The following is a 22,134-nucleotide window of genomic DNA, read 5'->3' on the forward strand; positions in this document are numbered from 1 at the left end:
TCTTTTCAACTTTTGATTTTACTAATTCTTTTTACTCTTCAGAGTTATTGAGACATAATTTACGTAAAACAATGTGTAAGTTTAGATACACAACATGATGATTTTATAAATGTATATATTGCAAAACGATTACCACAGTAGGGTTAGTTTACACATTTGTGTTAATGGCCTATAATTACAATTGTTTTTGTTGTTGTGAGAACAGTCAAGATCCAATCTCTGAGCAGCTTTCAGGTATTTGATACAGTATTGTTGGTAATAGTCACTATGCTGTATATTACACCCTCAGAACTCATTCATCTTGTAACTGGAAATTTGTACACTGGCCAGCATCTCATTTCCCCCACCTCTCGGCCTAGCAACCTCCAGTCTGCTCTCCGTTTCTCTCAGTTCAGCTTTTTTTTTTTTTTTTTTTGTAGTTTCAAGTCTTTGTCACTTTCATACAATACCCAGTGCTCATCACAAATGCCTTCCTTCATACCCATCACCCATTTAATCCATGCCCCAACCACCTCCCCTCCAGCAACCCTCAGTTTGTTCTCCACAGTTCAGTGTCAGATTTACAAAAAAAAAAAAAAAATTGGTTCTCAATATAAGTGAAACCATATGGTATCTGATTTTCTCTGTATGACTTCCTTTACTTAGCATAATACCCTCAAGGTCCATCCATGTTGTTACAAATGTCAGGATTTCATTCTTTTTTGTGGCTGAAAAATATTCATCTACATCTATATGTATTCTCCATTCATCTGCTGAATGACACTTAGATTTTTTTCCATTTCCTGGCTACTGTGAATGAACATAGGAGTACAGATACCTCTTTAAGATAATGATTTCATATTCTTTGGATATATATGCAAAAGTATATTGCTGGAAAATGAACTGTTGGGACATCATCAAGATAAAAAGCTTCTGCACAGCAAAGGAAACAATCAACAAAAGTAAAAGGCAACTGACAGAATGGGAGAAGATATTTGCAAATGACATATCAGATAATGGGTTAGTATCCAAAATCTATAAAGAACTTAACCAAACTCAACAACCGAAAAACAAATAATGTAGTGAAGAAATTGGCAGAAGACATGAATAGACACTTTTCCAAAGAAGATCTCCAGATGGCCAACAGACACACAAAAAGATGCTCAACATCGCTCATCATCAGGGAAATACACATCAAAACCACAATGACATACCTCACATCTGTCAGAATGGCTAAAATTAACAATTCAGGAAACAACAGATGTTGACAAGGATGTGGAGAAAGGGGAACCCTCTTGCACTGTTGGTGGGAATGCAAACTGGTGCATCCACTCTGGAAAACAGTGTGGAGGTTCCTCAAAAAGTTAAAAATAGAATTACCCTATGACCCAGCAATAGCACTACTAGGAGTTTATCCAAAGGATACAGGAGTGCTGATTTGTAGGCGCACGTATATGCCAATCTTTATAGCTGTTCTATCAACAATAGCTAAATTATGGAAAGAGCCCAAATCTCCATCAACTGATGAATGAATAAAGATGTGGTATGTATATACAATGTAATACTATTTGGCAATGAGGAAGAATGAAATGTTGCCATTTGCAACAATGTGAATGGAACTGGAGGGTATTGTGCTAAGTGAAATAAGTCAGAGAAAGACAGATATGTTTTCACGCATATGTGGAATTTGAGAAACATAAGACCACAGGGGAAGGGAAGGAAAAACAAGTTATAAACAGAGAGGGAGGCAAACCGTAAGAGACTCTTAAATACAGAGAACAAACTGAGGGTTGATGGGAGTGGGGGTTTGAGGGGGTGGGAAAAATGGGTGATGGGCATTGAGGAGGGCACTTGTTGAGATGAGCACTGGGTGCTCATGTAAGTGATGAGTCATGGGAATCTACTCCTGAAGCCAAGACTACACTGTATGTTAGCTAACTTGACAATAAATCATTAAAAAAAAAATGTCCACAGGCAGGAGCTGTCCTGTAGGAGTTGCGAGTTTTCAGCCTCTGCCCCAACAAAATACTTATTTATTGTAAAAAAGTATATTGCTGGATCATATAGTAATTCTATTTTTAATATCCTGAGGAAACTCCATAGTGTTTGCCACAGTAGCCGCACCAATTCACCTTCCCACCAACAGTACATCAGCGCTACCTTTCCTCCAGGTCCTTGCAGGCATTTGTTATCTCTTGTCCTTCTGATAATAGCCATCCTAATTTGATGTAAAGTGGTATCTCATTGTGGTTCTGATTTACATTTCCGAGATGGTTGGTGTTGAGTATCTTTTCTTGTACTTTCGGCCATTTGTATGTCTTCTTTGGAAAAATATCTGTTCCAATGTTCTATCCATTTTTAAATTTTTTTTTAACGTTTATTTATTTTTGAGACAGAGAGAGACAGAGCATGAATAGGGGAGGGGCAGAGAGAGAGGGAGACACAGAATCTGAAACGGGCTCCAGGCCCTGAGCTGTCAGCACAGAGCCCGACGCGGGGCTTGAACTCATGGACTGTGAGATCATGACCTGAGCCGAAGTCGGACGCTTAACCGACTGAGCCACCCAGGCACCCCTATCCATTTTTAAATGGAAGTGTTTTTTGTTGTTAATTGTGTGTGTGTGTGTGTGTGTGTGTGTGTGTGTGTGTGTGTGTGTGTGTGTTTTATTTGTTTTATGGGTTTTTTTTTTTTGCCATTGCGTTGAGTTCCTTATATATTTTGGAAATAAATCCCTCATCAGAGATACGGTTTGCAAATATTTTCTCCCATTCTGTAGGTTGCCTTTTTATTTTGTTGATTGTTTCCTTTGCTGTGTGGAAGTCTTTTAGTTTGATGTAGTACCACTTGTTGCTTTTTATTTTGTGGCTTGTACTTTTGATGTCATATCCAAAAAATCATTGCCAAGACCAACATTAAGGAGCTATTTATACTGTTCTTCAACAGTATGTGGACATCCAGTTTTCCAGAACCACTTATTGAAGAGACTATCCTTTCTGCATTGAGTTTCCTTGACTCTCTTGTCGAGTATTAGTTGACGGTGTATGTGTGGGCTTATTTCTTGGTTCTCTATTCTGTTCCATTGGTTTAGGTGTCTGTTTTAATGCCAGTACCAAACTGCTTTGATTACTGTAGCCCTAATGTAGTTTAATATTAGGATGTATGATTTTTTTTTCTCAAGATTACTTTGTTTTTTCTCAAGATTATTTTGACTATTTACAGTCTTTGTAGTTCCTTATAAATTTTAAGATTATTTTTTCTATTTCTATGAAAATGCCATTGGAATTTTAATAGGGATTGTGTTGAAACAATAAATGGCTTCAGGTAGTATGGACATTTTAACAGTTTATGATTCATGAATATGGGATATATTTATATTCATGTCTTTTTAATTTTTTTAATCACTGTCTTACAGTTTTGGCGTATAGATCTTTCACTTTCTAGGTTAAATTTATTCCTAAGAATTTTCTTGTTTTTGATGCTATTTTAAATTTTTTCTTCATTTGTTTTTCAGACAGTTTGCTGTGAGTGTTATAGAAACTCAGCTGATTTTTGTGCATTGATTTTGTATCCTGCAACTTTACTGAATTTGTTTTATTAGTTCTAACAATTTTTGGTGGAGACTCTCATATCACCTGCAAGTAGAAACAATTTTACTTCTTCCTTCTGAATTTGGATTCTTTTTATTTCTTTTTGTTGCCTGTTTGCTCAGGCTAGGCTTCCAGTACTCTGCTGATACGTACTGGTGACAGTGGGCACCCTTGCCTTCTTCCTGATCTTAGACTTGTTTTAGTTTTTCACCACTGACTATGATGTTAGCTGGGGGCTTGTCATACATGGTCTTTATTATGTAGAGGTAAGGTTCTCCCATCCCTACTTTTTGAGAGATTTTTTTCATGAAATGATACTGAATTTTCTCAAATGTTTTTTCTGCATCTATAAATGATTGTATGATTTTTGTCTTTCATTCAATTAATGTAGTGTGTCACTCTCTTGATTTGAGTATTTTGAAACAGTTTGCATCCCAGGGATAAATCCCACTTGATCATGGTGTATAATGTTCTTAATGTGACTTCAGATTGAGTTTCCTACTATTTTGTTGAGAATTTTTGCATTTGTATTTATCTATAATATTGGCCTGTAGTTTTCTTTTATGTTGTTGTTGTGGTTGTTGTTGTTGTTGTTGTGTCCTTATCTGGCCTTGGTAACAGGGTAATGCTGGCCTAGTAAAATGAGTTTGGGAGTGTTCCCTCCTCAGTTTTTTTTTTTTTTTTTTGGAAATGTTTGAGAAATATTGGTGTTAATTGTTCTTTAAATATTTGGTAATTTTACCTGTGAAACCATTAGATCCTGGGCATTTCTTTGTTGGGAGATTCTTGATTACTGATTCAACTCCTTAATTGTTATTGGTTTCTTCAAATTTTCTTTTTTTTTCTCATGACTCATTCTTAGAATGTATGTTTTTAAGACCTTATCCGTTTTTTCTAAGTTTTCCAATTTGTGGGTATAAAATTGTTTTATGACATTTTGTATTTCAGTGGTTTCAGTTGTAATGTCTTCTTTTTCATTTATAATTTTACCTATTTGAGTCTCCTTTTTTTTTCTTGGTTAATCCAGCCAAAGATTTGACAATTTGTTTATCTTTTCAAAAAACCCAACTCCTTATTTCAAGGTCTTAGTTAATCCTTCCTATTGTTTTTGTTTCCTATTTCATTTATTCTTTCTTTTTCAAATTGTTATTTAAATTCTAGTTAGTTACCATCCAGTGCAATATTGGTTTCAGGAGTAGAATTCAGTGATTATTTACTTACATACAACACCCAGTGGTCATCATAACAAGTGCCCTCCTTAATACCCATCACCCATCTAGCCCATCTCCCACCCACCTCCCTCCATCACCCCTCAGTTCGTTCTGTCTTTCAGAGTCTCTCATGGTTTGTTTACCTCTTTCTTTACCCCCACCCCCATATGTTCATCTGCTTGCTTTCTTAAATTCCACATGAGTGAAATCATATGGTATTTGGCTTTCTCTGACTGACTTATTTCACTTGGCCTAATACATCTAGTTGTTGCAATTATTTTTGATGGTTGAGTAATATTCCATTGTATACATATACCTCATGTTCCATTCATCAGTTGGTGGACATTTGGTCTCTCTCCATAGTTTGGCTGTTGTTGATGCTGCTGTAAACATTGGGGGTGCATATACCCCTTTGAAACTGTAGTTTTGTAACTTTGGGTACATACCTAGTAGTGCAGTTAATTCCTGGATCATAGGGTAGTTCTCTTTTTAACTTTTTGAAGAGCCTCCATACTGTTCTCCAGAGTGGCTACACCAGTCAGCGTTCCCACCAACAGTGCAAGAGGATTCCCCTTTCTCTACAACCTTGCCAACACATCTTGCTTCCTGTGTTGTTAATTTTAGCCATTCTAACAGGTGTGAAGCAGTATCTCATGGTGTTTTTTTTTTAATGATTATTTATTTATTTTGAGAGAGAGAGAAAGCAAGCAGGGGAAGGACAGAGAGAGAGAGAGAGAGAGAGAGAGAGAGGGAGAAAAGAGAGGAGAAGAGAAAAGAGACAATCCCAAGCAGGCTCCATGCACATCACAAAGCCTGATGCTGGGCTCAGTCTCATGACTGTGAGATCATGACCTGAGATGAAATAAGAGTCAGATGCTTAACCTACTGAGCCCCCCAGCTGCCCCTCTCATTATGCTTTTGATTTGTATTTCCCTGATGACGAGTGATGTTGAATGTCATTTCATGTGTCTATTAGCCACCTGGGTGTCTTCTTTGGAAAAGTGTCTATTCAAGTCTTCTGCCATTTCTTCACTGGATAATTTGTTTTTCAGGTGTTGGGTTTGATAAGTTCTTTATAGATTTTGGATATTAAACCTTTATCAGATATGTTATTTGAAAATATCTTCTCCCATTCTGTAGGCTGACTTTTTGTTTTGTTGTTTCCTCCACAGTGCAGAAGCTTTTTATCTTGATGAAGTCCCATTAGTTCATTTTTGCTTTTGTTTCCCTTGCCTCTGGTGACGTGTCTGGTAAGAAGTGAGTGGCTCCAGCCGAGGTCAAAGAGGTTGCTGCCTGTGTTCTTCTCTAGGATTTGATGTTTTCCTGTCTCACATTGGGTTTCTCATCCATTTTGAATTTATTTTTGTGTATGGTATAAGAAAGTGGTCCAGTTTTATTCTTTTGCATATTGCTGTCCAGTTTTCCTAATACCATTTGTTGAACAGACTGTCGTTTTTCATTGGATATTCTTCCCTGCTTTGTCAAAGGTTAGTTGACCATATAGTTGTGGGTCCATTTCTGTGTTTTCTCTTCTGTTCCATTGATCTGTGTGTCTGTTTTTGTGCCAGTACCATGGTGTCTTGATGACTACAGCTTTATAATATAGCTTGAAGTCTGGAATTGTGATGTCTCCAGTTGTGGTTTTCTTTTTCAGGATTGCTTTGGCTACTTGGGGTCTTTTGTGGTTCCATACAAATTGTAGGATTGTTCATTCTAGCTCTGTGAAAAATGCTGGTGTTATTTTGATAAGGATTGCATTAAATGTGTAGATTGCTTTGAGTAGTATAGACATTTTAACAATGTTTGTTCTTTTAATCCATGAGCATGAGTGCTTTTCCATTTCATTGTGTTCTTTTCAACTTATTTCATAAGTCTTCCATAGTTTTCAGAGTGCTGATCCTTTATCTCTTTGGTTAGGTTCATTCCTGGGTATCTAATTGTTTTGGTGCAGTTGCACATGGGATTGATTGCTTGATTTCTTTTTCTGATGCTTTGTTATTGGTGTATAGAAATGCAACAGATTTTTGCACATTGGTTTTATATCCTGCAACTTTGCTGAATTAGTTCTATCAATTATTTGGGTCTTTTGGGTTTCCAACATAGAGTGTCATGCTGTCTGTAAATAGTGAAAGTTTAACTTCTTCCTTGCCAATTTGGATGCCTCATTTCTTTTTGTTGTCTGATTGCTGAAGCTAAGACTTCTAGTACTATGTTAAATAGTAATGGTGAGAATGGACATTGTTGTTTTGTTCCTGACTGTAGGGGAAAGGCTCTCAGTTTTTCCCCTTTGAGGATGATATTGTCTGTTTTTCATATATGGCCTTTGTGATGTTGTGGTATGTTCTCCCTGTCCCTACTTTGTGGAGGGTTTTTATCAAGAATGGATGCTGTATTTTGTCAAATGCTTTTTCTGCATCTATTGAGAGGATCATATGGTTCTTATCCTTTCTTTTATTAATGTGGTGTATCACACTGATTGATTTGTAAATACTGAACTAGCCTGGCAGCCCAGAAATAAATCCCACTTGATCGTGGTGAATAATTCTTTTAATGTACTGTCAAATTTGATTTGATAGTATCTTTTTGAGAATTTTTGCCTCCATGTTCCTCAGGGATATTGCCCTGCAATTCTTCTTTTTAGTGGGGTCTTTGGTTTTGGTTTTGGAGTTTGGAAGTTTTCCTTATGTTTCTGTTTTTTAGAACAGATTAAGAAGAACAGGTATTAACACTTCTTTAAATGTCTGGTAGAATTCCCCTGAGAAGCCTCTGGCCCTCAAATTTTGTTTCTTGGGAGATTTTTGATTACTGTTTCAATTTCTTTTCTGATTGTGGGTCTATTCAAAGTTTCTATTTCTTTCTGTTTTCACTTTTGGTAGTTTGTATGTTTCTAGGAGTTCATCCATTTCTTCCAGGTTGCCCAGTTTGTTGGCATATAATTTTTCATAATATTTTCTTATAATTGTTTGTATTTCTGTGGTATTGGCTGTGGTCTTTCCCCTTTCATTCATGATTTTATCTATTTGGGTTCTTTCTCTTTTCTTTTTGATAAGTCTGGCTAGGAGTTTATTAATTTTATAATTATTTTGAAGAAATAACTGTTAGGTTCATTGATGTGTTATACTGTTGTTTGTTTGTTTGTTTCTATACCATTTATTTCTTCTCCAGTCTTTAATTTGATCTACCTTCTTCTGGCTCTAGGCTTCCATGTTGAAAGGTTCCATGATGTCAGTGCAGAGTCTGACTCGAGGCTTTATCTCACGAACCTGGAGATCATGACCAGAGCTAAAATCAAGAGTTGGTCGCTTAATCAACTGAGCCATCAAGGTGCCCTAAGATCTTTCTTTTCTAAAATGTGGGCACATATTGCTACACCTAACCCCCTTAGAACAGCTTTTGCTGTATCCCATAAGTTTTGGTGTGCTGTGTTTCCATGTTCATTTGTTTCAGGATTTATTTTGATTTTCCTTTGGTTTCTCCTTTCACCCAAGATTTTTAAGCCTCTTTTTATAGATTGCCCCATCTCTTTTCAGAAGAGTTATATCAGCCCTTTAAATATATCAGTTATATCAGTTGTATATACTCTGATCAGTGGTGCATGAGGGTCTTAGACTCATTACACTTTGTCATTAAGGCAGAATTAATAATAAAAAATGGATGCTTTAGCTTTAGTATAAGCTTGACACTTACAAACACACACTTATTATCCAATTTTAAAATGTAAGGCTAAGGTCTTTTTCTTGTGTAAAGCATTGCATAAGTTAAAAGGACCACACACTCTCGTTTGCATGTTCTTGTTTGAATCTGTATTCCATCTGATTGGCATCCCATTTTACTCTCAAAAGTATCCTGGTTGGACAATTGTACGGTAACGATACCTGTAATGCATGCTTGATAATTTCCAGTTTCAGTTACAATTAATTGGGAAGTAGGAATTTAAGGAGTATTGTTTCATAGGAGATATAGATTGAATCTTCTCAGGACTTTGAAGAGAAGATTTTCTGTAGTTTTTCATTGTTTCTTTATCAAATAGTTTACATGGTATACCAAGGAAGCTAATTTTCCTCTTCCCCTTAAACGAAAGTTCTTGTGCTGTTTATTCTCTACTTTTTTTTTGAATAACAAAAAATACAGTCTTTTCTAGAACTTACTCCTTCTTTGTGTTATCTTTCGTATTCTGTCTGTGTAGGTAGGATTCTGTGTAGGTACTACTAGAATTCTTCTCTTAGATTATTGTTAGCAGTTGATCTACTCATTTTTAAGCCCTATTTCTAGTGAATGTGGTGATTCACTAGGTGGTGATTAGCTGTAATTTTTTTGTTTGTCTGGTTGTCTGCTACTAGGTACTAATAAAGCAAATTAAAAAATACTTATAATTTAAAGAGTATAGCAGTGGATACACGTTGGCCACTTTGTCTTCTGCTCCAGCTCTTACCATATCCTAGGTGCATTTCTCTGAGATCAAAAAGCCATTGGTTTTGCTCTTCTATTTTAGGGAGAGGACTTGGAAGGACTTCCTTGGCTTTAAATTGAAAAAGAATGTGTTCTAGGATGGATGTTGTCTTATTCAGTCTCCTTTAAAGTGAACCTAAGTCTCTGAATTCAGAAAGATTAGGGAAAGGAGATGTAAAGGAAGAAGAGAACTCTGGATGTCAGAAGTACGTGTTCATGGTTTGGATATGGCTGCTCACTTTGCTCTCTGACCTTGTGTAACTCTCTCTGAGTTGATACATAGAGGTGAGACTAACGCTTATACCAGTCTTCAGCAAATCAGGGCTATTTTGTTTTGTAAATTGCTGAATTTCTTAACTCAGAATCCAACTGTAAGTCCAAGATGAATTTTTTAAAATATAATTTATTGTCAAGTTAGCTAACATAGAGTGTATACAGTGTGTTCTTGGTTTTGGGGGTAGATTCCCATGATTCATTGCTTACATACAACACCCAGTGCTCATCCCAACAAGTGCCCTCCTCAGTGCCCATCACCCATTTTCCCTTCTCCCCCATCAACCCTCTGTTTGTTCTCTGTATTTAAGAGTATCTTATGGCTTGCCTCTGTCTCTGTTTGCAACTATTTTCTTCCCTTCCCTTCCCCCCATGGTCTTCTGTTAAGTTTCTCAGGATCCACATAAGAGTGAAAACATATGGTTATCTGTCTTTCTCTGACTGACTTATTTCACTTAGCATAATACCCTCCAGTTCCGTCCACGTTGTTGCAAATGGCAGGATCATTCTTTCTCATAGCCAAGTAGTATTCCTTTGAATATACAAACCAAATCTTCTTTATTCATTCATCAGTCAATGGACATTCGGGCTCTTTCCTTAATTTGGCTATTGTTGAAAGTGCTGCTATAAACTTTGGGGTTCATGCCCCTATGAATCAGCACTCCTGTATCTTTTTGAGTGTTGCAATAGAGAGTGCTAAATCTGATGTTTTACTCTAGAGACCGTAAAGCATGTTTTAAACCCTTTATCCCAATACCACAAGAATATTGTGTTAAAAGTAGTCTGCTGGTCATCAAAAGGTGTCTACTGCAATGTGTAAGTCAAACCATCCCCTTCCATGACTAGTCTGTGGCCCCTATACAAATACCTGAGAGAGAAGGGCCAATGTATGTCTGAAGGCAACTTCTTTTATTCCCTCCTATGGGTGGGACATAGCTGTTAATGGATTTGAAGTAGAATAGAAATACTTTGATAGCTAAGTGGAGGTAAGATTTCAGGATGTGCAGGGAGATTAGAGAAGGAGTGACCAGTTAGAAGCCTCTTGTAACATGTCAAGCAGAAGATGATGAGGACCAAAAATACTTCAGTGGGAATATTGGTAGAGTAGAGGGGATGCTTTGAGGAATTTCTAGGAGATAAGATTGGCAGGCTTTCATCATTTATTGGTAAAGGAGTATTAAGGGCAAAGGTTACTCTCAGGTTTCTGAGTTGGGTGATTAAATTGTTGATGGGATCGCCAACTAAAGCGTAGATACAGAAGATTTAGGAGGAGTACATTTGGAAGCTAGGAGTGTAGGGGAAATTGTGAGCTCTCGTTTGTATATATGGAGTTTGAAGTGTCTGTGAGATACCCAGTTGTTTATGTTTAACAGGAAGTGATATATATGAGCTGATGTTGAGGGGGTGGTTTAGATTTTACTTGGCATTTATCACTTTATGGATTATCAAAAGAAACTTCCCAGGGAGCCAGTGAAAAGTGAGAAGGTTAATCAGCTGAGGACAGAACCCTGTGCATGAAAAGGGCAATTGAGAAGGAAGTTAGTGAGGAGGGCGATTGTGAAGTTTCAAAAGGTGCCTGCAGGTTCAGATGGAGTAGAGAGGCAAAGCCAAATAAGGACTGAAACGCTTCTGTTGGATTTTGGCAATTAGACTTCGTTTTGGTGACATTAGTGTGACTAGATCCAGTGGATGTTAGAATTAGCCAGGAACTTAAGATTATATAGACTTACCTCTTGTTTTTATTTTTTTAAAGTTTATTTACTTGAGGGAGAGCAAGTGCAAGTCGGGGAAGGGCAGGGGGAGAGGGAGAGAGAGAATCAGAAACAAGCTCTGTGCACTGTCAGTGTGGAGCCCCCTCTGGGGCTCAATCTCATGAAGTGGAGATCATGACCTGGGCTGAAATCAAAAGTTCTCTCCCTTACTGACTGAGCCACTCAGGAGCCCCACCTCTTGTTTGTAAAGATAAGAATGTTGGACAGATAAGAACATTGAGAATCTTTATCTAGGTTACAACTTAAAATATTTCATGCACGTAGTAAGTGGTCAGTAAATAGTGGTTGAATGAATTATTGAACTCTTTATTGCCAGAACCAGAACTAGAGTCTTACATCTAGATTCTAACATGAAGTTAGATTGTTGGAGATATTTCTTATTTTTTGATTTAGGCCTGCACTGCTATGATCTTCCCTCTTTTTTTTAAAAAAATTATTTAAATTCCAGTTAGTTAGCATACAGTGTATGAGATCATGAGAACATGAGAACCATGAGATCATGAATGACCTGAGCTGAAATCAAGAGTTAGTCGCTTAACTGACTGAGCCACCCAGGTGACCCACATGTTCTTTAATCATCACATTTTTGTGGATTTCTGTTTTCTTCTTGTACTTGGTTTCTTAGTTTTATATCATTGTAGTCAGAGAAGATTCTTGATATGATTTTGATATTCTTGAATTTACTGAGACTTGTTTTTGGCCTAACATATGATCTGCCCTAGAGGATGTTTCATGTACACTTGAGAAGAATATGTATTCTGCTGATCTTGAATAGAATGTTCTGTGTATGTCTTTTAAGTCCATCTAGTTTAACATATTGTTTAAAGTCAATGTTTCCTTATTGATTTCTTTGTTTAGATGTATTCATTGTTATAAGTCAGGTGTTAAAGTTCCTTACATTATTGTAGTCTGTCAGTTTCTCTCTGGATCTGTTAATATATACTATACACACACACACACATATATATGCCTATGTGTGTGTATATATATATATATGATTTAATTGACTAAAGAATATTTCTTGAGAAATTACTATGTTCTACACACTGTTCTAAGTGCAGTTATATGGATGTATACAGAGTAGACAAAAATTCATGCCTTGAAGAAGCATACATTTTAAGATAAAAAGGTATATAAAAGTATACTGAGAACCTGGGGTGCCTGGGTGGCTCAGTCAGTTGAGCATCCGACTCTTGATCTCAGCTCAGGTCTTGATCTTGGGGTCATGAGTTCAAGCCCCACATTGGGCTGTGTACTGGGTGTGAAGCCTACTTAAAAAAACAGTATATTGAAAACTGAAAACAATCAGATATATGATGACATTATCTTAATCATCGTAATCCTAGAAAGCAGTCACTAATGCTCAAGTCATATGTATTTGTAATGCATTATTATATTATAATGTGTTATTTTATTTTACCTCCAAGTCCCTGAGATTTATGGAATGGAATTTTTTTTTTTTTTTTTTTTTTTGCACCAGGATAATTTATTTTCCTGGAATCAGTTCTGTCAGGTATTATTCTTTGGGGTTGTATCAGGGCTTACCGATTAGCATGGAAAGGCATTAGGGATTTTCCATGGAAATTCCACCAAATTGCCAAGCAACTCGTAGACAATCAAAGGTTAGTGGCATTCTGTCTTTTGACTAATTAAAAATATTTAACTGAGAGGTGTCATAAAATGTCTTATCAGGAGGTTTCAGTGTATAATTGAATAAGAAAAAATACTTTAAAAGCATGAATTACTACTTGCTAATACCTAAAATGTTTTCCAGGTCTCTTTGATGTTATTTTCAACAAAGGAAATATGTGCATTTTCCAGAGTCATGTAATCAGGCATCTTTCTCTTGCTGTTGACAACAGTACTGTCACTGGAATGGTGTGTAGTGATTTTGTTTATTTGCTGTTTATCAATAGTGTTGTATCCATATATAATTTATTTTTATAAGATTATCAAATTGTATTTCCTTTGGCTTTCCCTTTCACCCTTTTCATTATTCTGTTTTGTCTAACTAACTTTTGATATTCTGTTGCATAAATGGTCCTAATTTCAGCAATTAAAATTTAGACAAGAAAACTAGACCACTTTTCTGATAACATTCAAAGTATTAATAAGCCTCCAAAAGGGGACGATCTGATTTCTCAAAGGTCCCTTCAAGGAGCATATTATTGGGGAAGAAATACTAATAACGTCACCTAAGGATGCTTTGTATTGCTTAGTTTAGGTTTGAAAAGTAGCTTTTAATATATAAAGCTGTTTTAAAAAATATATGCATGTTATTTATTTTGAAAAATGAGACCGCATAGGATAGCTGTCACGCACTGTTGTAAAATGTTTAATATGTGTTATAATGCTTAATCTTTATATCTGCCCTGTGAGAGCATTCGTTATTATCCCTGTTTAACAGAAGAGGAACCTGATGTGTAGGAGAATGAAGTGAGTGGCTCAAGGTCACATAGGCAGTAAATGTGGAAGCAGGAATTGAACACTGGCATTCTGATTCTAGCACTCATGCTACAGCTTTTCATGTAATGCTATATAATATTACATGATTTTTGACTCGTAGTGTATTATTTAACTTAAGGGAAAATAATAATTATTGAAAAAAACGTATATAATTTGTAGGCTTGAAATTCAGGCTAAATGATAATCCGTCAAATTTTCTTTACAAAGTCTTTTCTCCTCTGCTCTGGACTTAGCACGTCATCCTGTGCTCTACTTTGTAGCACGTTCTGCTCAGCACAGATCCTGGTCATAGTAAGTGCTTATAAATAAGAATGTAGTAAGTATGAAATCTACTTAATTAGATCAAGAGTTTGAGAAATTTATTTTTCTAAACTCAAATTAAATTTACTTCCAAGCCCCTAACCCATTAGGTTGGCGAGAGTTTCCATCTTAGTTACGACGAGACTCATCTTGTTACACACAAGACTTTTCCTGGTATGGGGGTCTGGGAATATCCAGTAACAGCCCTTTTGGCTTCAGTCCACACCAGTAACTGCTGATGTACTCATCAAACATCAGATGGCTTCTTGGAGATGAATAGCCCTGTTGCTTACCTACCATATTTACACAAGAGCACTTTGCTGAGTTTGGTAGCTTTAGTGAGTGCCATGGGCCAAGCCTTTCAAGGACACCCATGTGTCCTTCCTTTTCAGGCCCAGTGCCTCCCCAAGGCACTGAGGGGAAATGGGGTAAAATCTCAACTAGTACTTTGAGCCAGGAATGTTTCCCTGTAGCATAACCTCCTCGATTTGCTTAATTTTTTTGTAAACAAAACCTAATAATGCGTGCCTGTTAATTTCAGCTTTTGGTCCAAAGGAGTCTTGAGTTAGGAGAACACAAATGAAGAAATGAAAAATAAGCAACAGAATACAGTAACTCATTAAATTCTCCTGCTGCTGAAGTTTTTTTGTTGTTACCTGGTACTCTTCCATGAGTTCTGAGAAATCAACAGAAAGTTCCTGGAATAAGACCCTGGAAATCAGGCTGGAAAATCAAAACAATTAAATGACAAAAGCATGTGATAGATAATATGAGGAGTCTATAGAGGGAAATAGACCTGTACATACATAGAATGTGCCAACACTTCAAATTTAATTATTTTCTATTGCTAATTCAGAGTTTGCTTGCTTGTTTGTTTCCTTGTCTTTTAGGCTAGTGGTGGAGCCTGCACTGAGCTGCGAGTGCTTTATCAGCCCAACCGCTGTGCACTTCTTGAGTCAGCATTGGTTCCCGGTCATATGGTTATTTTTGATCGTCATGGCAAAAGAGCTGCTGAATCATCAGCAGGCTATGCAGACCTTTCAAAAGAATTTGTGGTTTTTGTCAAGGTAAAATGGTGGAAAGTCATTGAAGTTTATATTGCTAAATACCTACTTTATTTCGCTCTATTGAGGAAAGCTCTGGAGTCAGAATGGAGTAATCAGATCTCTTTCCCACTAGGTGGCATTGATGCCTGTTGCCATTCTGTTTACCCAGACTGTGGAAGGCAATAGGGATCATAGCTTTAGCAGCACTGGAACTGATAGGAGTGACATCCTTTATTCAATTGAATTTGTAGGTGAAAACCATAAATGTGGGAATTCTTAGTACAAATTTAGAGACTCTTACATTTGGGAATCAAACGTATATATTTAACTTGTCTAACAATTAGAATATTTACACTCTTTGAGTGTTGTATATGTGTGATCATTTTATGCTTCTTTCTTTATAGTATGTGCTTCTGAGTTTATCTTAAAAATATTATTGTTATCATAATAAAACAATACCTACCATTTTGCCTATTTTGTGCCAAGCACTTTACTGAGAGCTTTACCACATACAAAATTATATTTAATCATCCTAAAAATAGTGACAGATACTATTATTTGTATTTTAAATAGAAGAAAAGATTTTCCGAGAAGTTAAAATCTGACTAGTGTAGCATAACTAGTGGATAAATGGTGGATCGTGATTCAAATCAAAGTCAATTTGTCTTCAAAACATTTTATGCTTACTATATAATAAACACTTCATGGTAATATTATTTTTCTCAAAACAACATGATTTTTATACCCAAACATAAGGTGTATGTATATGTTTGTTTGTTTATGTATCAATCTCTCTCTCTCTCTCTCTCTCTGTCTCTCATTGGATTTTTAATTTTTTTAAGTTTATTTATTTTTGAGAAAGAGAGAGAGAGTGAGAAAACAGGAAAAGGGCAGAGAGAGAGAGAGAATTCCCTGCAGCTCCCACTCTCAGTGCAGAGTTTGATGTGGGGCTCAAACCCTTGAATGGTAAGATCATGACCTGACCGAAACCAAGAGTTGGGCACTTAACTGTCTGAGCCATCCACATGCCCCTGGGTGTTTAATCTTAATCTCTTCATTTTACCACCTCTGCATATGTTACTGCAAAATATACTTTGACATACTTTGACATATTTGGATTTGCTTAGCTTAAATGATTTGAAGTTGAATTTAAGGGTCAGAATATGAAGCCTTTAAGACTATGGGAACATACTGCCAACTTTCTTTCCAGAAATGTACTAGTTTTAAATCCTGTGAACATTAAACCAACTGTGAAGTTAAAAGGGGACAGCTCATATGACTACCCTCACATCTGACACACACTTCAGAGTTCCAGAGTCCTTGAGACCACTATCAAGTTTTGATAAGTTAGTAAAATAGCTCAGAACTCACTGGAAGTTGTCATACTCATGGTTATGGTTTATTACAGAAAAAGGATACAGGTTAAAATCATCTAAGGGAAGAGACACGTAGAAAGTACCAAATGGTGCAACTTCTAGTTGTCCTCTCCCTATAGAGTGAGGACAGCATTTGTTTCTCAGCATTGATATGTGACAATATGCGTGGAGTATTGCCATTCAGAAAGCTCCCATGAGCCTTGGTGTGCAGTCTTTATTGGGGTTCAGTCATACAAAGAGTCCATGTTGCTGATCTCAGTCTCCAGCCTCAGAGGAGGTCAGCTGACATCTTGTGACTCAAAACTGCCACCCTAATTCAGATTTTTACTATGTGACTGGTTCAAGACCATCAAGCAAACAAAAAACTCCTATCAAGCATAACAATCCAAAGGTTTAGAAATTACCTTTCAGAATCCAAAGGCAAAGGCCAGACCTGTGTGAGCAAAGTTAATTTCTTTCTCTTTTTTAATTGAAATATAATTAACATACAGTGTTACATGAGTTTCAGGTGTGCAATATAATGATTCAACAATTCTATACATTTCTCAGTGCTCATCAGAGAAAGTGTGCTCTTAATTCCCTTTATCTATTTCACCCATTCTCCCATCCCCCACTCCTCTGGCAACCACTGGTTTGTTCTCTGTATTTAAGAGTCTGTTTTTGTTTGTTTCTTTTTTTCCTTAATTGCTTTACTACCCAATTCCTTTCGCAGTGTAGGAGAGGATCCATCTTGTTGAACTTGGTGTTGAGTATGGTCTTTAAAAAAAACTTTTGACAATTTTTAGAGTAATAAGGTAGGGTGAACTGCCTTTTTTTTTTTTTTAATGTGTATTTGCCATTTGTATTTTGTCCTCAGTGACTTGTGTGTTTATGTATTTTATCTATTTCTGCACAGTATTAGTGTATTCTAATAAACTTTCAAGATTTTTTTACATCTTCTTAAGTTATTGGTTGCCTAGGATTTACTTAAAAATACTTTAGTTGTATTTGATATCTCTTTTTATTCATTCATTCCTACATATGTACATTGACCTAATATGCACCTAATAAGGTGCATCCTATAATTCAGGTACACTTGTAGTACACTGTTTTTATTCTGCTTTGTATTAATATTATAATTATTTGTTTATATTGATTATAAATTTCTTAAGAGAAGTATTTGTGGTTTTTTATCTTTTTTAAATCTCTGTAGCATTAAATACTGATCCTTTATTCTCAATGAATAATAATTGTTGTATATTATAATGAGCCAGTCAGAGAACCTCCCTTAATTTTGTATAGTTTTGCATAGTAGTTAAATTATTCCTTATTTTGCTCATTTTTAGCCAACAAGTTTCTGGTAAGATTCTGATCACTATAACTTCTGTAAAAGAATGGGCTCTCTTGCCATCTTCTTTTAGCAAAACATGAGCTTGTTATTTACTGCCTTCTGTTCTGTATGTCATCCTGAAGGGCGTGTTCCTGAACAGTGCTGTGGTTCTACTTGCCACGAGTCTGTGCCAAGCCCTGTGTCTCCAGCCTGATGGGAGCTGCACTGGAGTGGGAAGCCAGTCTGAGAAATCCTACTGGAAAGTGCATAAAATCAGCTCTGGTATTTGCATGTTTGAAAGTGTGAAAAATGCAGGGATGTATCTGAGGATTAAGGATGGCCAGTGTGATGGAACAGTAAGCATATGCTTGTATTTTTCTCAGCCAATGTTTAATACGTTTGCCAATGATAGATATGAGAATGGCTCTTTCTGAGTATTTTGTTTTTTTAGCTTTAACCCATAAACGTTTTAGAAATTGGATGTTATATATGGTGGTCCTCTTGACTTATTGAAAAGTTGGGAGGGCAGCCACATGCTTTATATGATTAGAGAGGGATTCTGTCCGACCCTTTAGACATTGCTTCTGAAATGTAATGTGCACACAAATCACCTGGGAATTGTATCGTAAAGCACATTCTAATTCAGATGAACTGTGGTGGGACCTGTGTGTCTGTGTTTCTAATAAGCTCTCAGCTGTTGTTGATGATGTTGGTCTATAAACCATACATTGAGAACCAAGGCTCCAGAAAGTCCCAGCTCAACAATATTTCCCTACTGCTTCTTTTGGTGCCTGAATTTCCACCAATGGAAACCCTGCACTTTGAGTAAGGAAGTAATTTTAAAGTCTAAATATTAGGGGATCTTCTTTAACATCCTGACTTAGGAGGGGACATAGAAGGCAACTCACATAACACCTTTCATATATCATAATTCTTCTATGGGTTGAGGGTCATGTAAGATTACACATTTAACTTGACTGCTAATGCTGTGTTCCTCTGTTCTTTTTTGAAACAATTTAGTTTAAATTGTATCTTTAAGATAGACCCAGGGGTGCTTCCTCTCCCTTTTCTCCTTACCAGTATGGCATCAATTATATGGTAGTGTTTGCATGAGCTTCTGGGGGTGAGAAGGAGGAAGGCTTAGACTACTCATCATTGTGTGGGCCCCTGTCTCTGCTGCAGACTGGCAAGTCTGTGTCTGGTGAGCTGCACTGGTGTTCAGAGTGCAAAGAGAAAAGCACATGCATGCACATATTTAATTAGTATCCTTGATTGACTCACAAGAACACTGTGAAATTTCACAGAAGAATCCATGGTGCCATGCTATGGCAAACTGGTATGTGAACCAATTAAGATTAAAAACAGGTGACGTTACTTTTGGGGCACCTGGGTGGCTCATTTGGTTGAGTGTCTGACTCTTGATTTAGACTCAGGTCATGACCTCATGGTTCGTGGGTTTGAGCCGTACGTTGGGCTCTGTATTGACAATGCAGAGCCTTCTTGGGATTCTCTCTCTCCTTTTCTCTGTGCCCCTCCTCCACTTGTGCATGTGCGCTCTCTCTCTGTTTGTCTTTCAAAATAAATAAATAAACTTAAAAAAAAAAAAAAGAAACCAAAACAGGTAACATTACTACTATGGCCAGACTGAGAGTATGATTTCATCTAATGCTCAGTCATCCTACTGGAGGAACATCAGGAGGTAGCTTTCCTTTTGTATCACCAGCGTCCACAAAGTATACGAGTCTTTGCTTTGGGGGCTCACGGGAGTGTTCAGAACCATGAGACAGATCTGTATCACTGCATGACACATGTTTTGGAATATGTGTGTTTTTAAATTTCTGGGGAGAGTTTGTGGTGGCAAAGATAAATGTCACTTTAAAGTAGATGAACCAACATTGGAAATTTGTGTCTTGTCTAGATATCAACCGAGGGGATAGCTCATCTGTCAGTCACCTTCCATTTAGCTGTTGTGTCATACTCAATTGGATGGTGGTTTTCATGGTTCTCCCATTCCTCCCTCTCCAGTCTGTGTGAGCCCTGTCTCTTCCCCCTCTTTCCCAGTATGCTGCTTCTCTTGTCCCTGCACGTGAGCACATTTCCTCTGCAAGAGTGTAGCAGAATCTTGAATTTTTCTGCCCTACACTAAGTACTTACTGTTGTTTTCTTCGTGTTCTTCTTGTTTGTGCTGAGTGACTCATCTCTATGTGACGAGGCTGAGGGAACTGGAAGAAGTCCTGGGTATTCAGTTGAAAGAATTTGGTGAGCACAGGCAGACGGGCGGAAACTTACAGATTAGTATGTAGAAGTATTCTGTCACAGGGAAACTGTTGGCATGCTCGTTCTTCCGATGAAGAAGCTGAATGTGAGCCTGGCTACACAACTTTCCCAGAGCTCAGCAGCTGGTGTCAGAGCCAAGAATCAGTCTAGGTCAGGTTACCTTCTAAGCCCCGCCTTTTTTGGGAGGATTCATGATACCAAGATGGGAGAGCTGGAATGACTCCCATGAGGAGAACAGGGTCCATATACATAGAGGGGAGGTGATTCCCAATGCAAAAATAAAGTTTCCTTCTTTAGCAATTTTCCTAGAACCCATCTTGTTGACAGCTTAGGTGAGTGAGTGAATCTAAAATTGTGTCCTTTCAGCCCGTGCTTTCTTTTCCCTTCCTGATAGACTTCTCAGGATGAAAAGCTAAGTTCAGAATTTCCTCTGTACTTTAGAACTGAGGCAGGCAATCATGTGTTCGGGTTTCAAATCCAAGTATCCCTTCTTCTTAAAGATCTTTCCTAACTTGAAGAAAACAGAGGCATTTGTTCTGTTTGGCTTGGACAGAGCCAAAGTGGGGAACCCAGTGAGATATATTGACAAAGGTGAAGGAACATAATTGGTTTGATTACATGGAATTTGATATTTAGAACATTAAAAGAAGAAATTCGGGCCATAATAGAGCATAACACAGAGATTCTCTAGGCGTTTTGGGAATGATACCTTGATTGCATGTCATTTGACTGGAGGTTTAAGGACCTTCCTCTTAGGTCATGGTCCTGTGAGACCACACATGCCTGTGAAGCAGGAGGTAGATGGAAAAGAAACTAGTAAGGGGGAGGGGGTCTGGAAGGAAGAGCAGGGAGCAAAGGAGCCTTGGGGGTCCACGATGGGGGTGAGGCACTGCTGGCCGTGTTATCAGGGTGCCGTCCCTTCTGCTAGGATCTAGTCTCTGCTCAGGGTGCCATCTGTTTTGCTAGGATCTAGTCCCTGCTCAGGGTGCCATCTCTTCTGCTAGGCTCTAGTCCCTGCCCCCTGCCCCCAATCCCAGCAGTGGGCCAGGACCTCCAGAGGCTGTCTCCTGCTGGAACAGCCAGCGCACCAGGAGGAACTAGGGGCTCAGACCACAGCTAGTTACCATCTCAAATGGAAGTATTTCAATGTTTAAAAAACGAGCATGGCTCTCCCAGTGTGTACCAGCTCAATCTCAAACACTGCTCCCCAACCACTACTAGCACACAAAGGGTGAGGTGTGTGTAACCCTTGAAGGCTGCAGAGGAAATCTTGTTACTATTTTCTTTTTTTAAAACATTGGTAAAAATCTCCAGTTAAGGTAAGATTTTGGAGTCTTCCTAACCTATGACAAACTTATAGATCTGTTACTTTTGTTCACTTGCCTCCTAAAATCAAAGCTCAAACATATGGTAGAGGTCTTTACCTTCCTGGTGTTCCTGTTAGAAATTTCAAGCTTATTCTTGGAAAAATTATTGCATTGGAAAGTTATTGTTAAAAGATTTGAAATTAAAAAGAAATTTTTTTTTAATGTTTTATTTATTTTTGAGAGCAAGAGAGACAGAGCATGAGCGAGGGAGGGGCAGAGAGAGAGGGAGACACAGAATTAGAAGCAGGTTCCAAGCTCCGAGCTGTCAGCACAGAGCCTGATGCGGGGCTTGAACTCACAGACCGCAAGATCATGACCTGAGCCGAAGTTGGATGCTTAACCGACTGAGCCACCCAAGTGCCCCAAAAGATTTGAAATTTTAAAGAGACTTTCCATGAAGCCACAGGCTCCTGAATGCTATGTAAATTCTAGAAAAATGTGCCACTATTCTTGCCAAAGGTGAACTTTCTGATAATTGTAACAGGATCAGCAAAGAAAGCAGAGAGGAGAAAGACTAATATTTTTGAGTGTCGCTTGCGTAGCAGAGGCTGGACTAACTGTCTTATATTTGTAATGACATCCTTTTACCCCTAAACTCATATAGCAAGACAGATAATAAGATAAGAAAACAACAATAGCAGGTCTTACCCCAAAGTGATCTATGTAAATGAATGAGTCACTCCCTTTAGGTAGTTACTAAAAGATTGGCCAGGATTGAAGA

The 22,134-nt window shown here is 37.5% G+C and overlaps 1 protein-coding gene across 1 annotated transcript in view; it reads left to right on the forward strand.

Moving 5' to 3' along the window:
- The window catches only part of LOC109250218 (uncharacterized), a 59,115-nt gene that overhangs the window by 11,720 nt on the left and 25,261 nt on the right, over nt 1-22,134 (forward strand). Inside the window, exons 4-6 of the mRNA XM_019421228.2 lie at nt 13,047-13,150; nt 14,929-15,105; nt 17,913-18,125. Coding sequence (XP_019276773.2) covers nt 13,047-13,150; nt 14,929-15,105; nt 17,913-18,125 — 494 coding nt within the window. The remainder of the gene's footprint in view (nt 1-13,046; nt 13,151-14,928; nt 15,106-17,912; nt 18,126-22,134) is intronic.

The sequence above is a fragment of the Panthera pardus genome, unplaced genomic scaffold, assembly GCF_024362965.1.
Source record: "Panthera pardus isolate Hobbes unplaced genomic scaffold, ASM2436296v1 HiC_scaffold_7, whole genome shotgun sequence".
Lineage (NCBI taxonomy): Eukaryota > Metazoa > Chordata > Mammalia > Carnivora > Felidae > Panthera > Panthera pardus.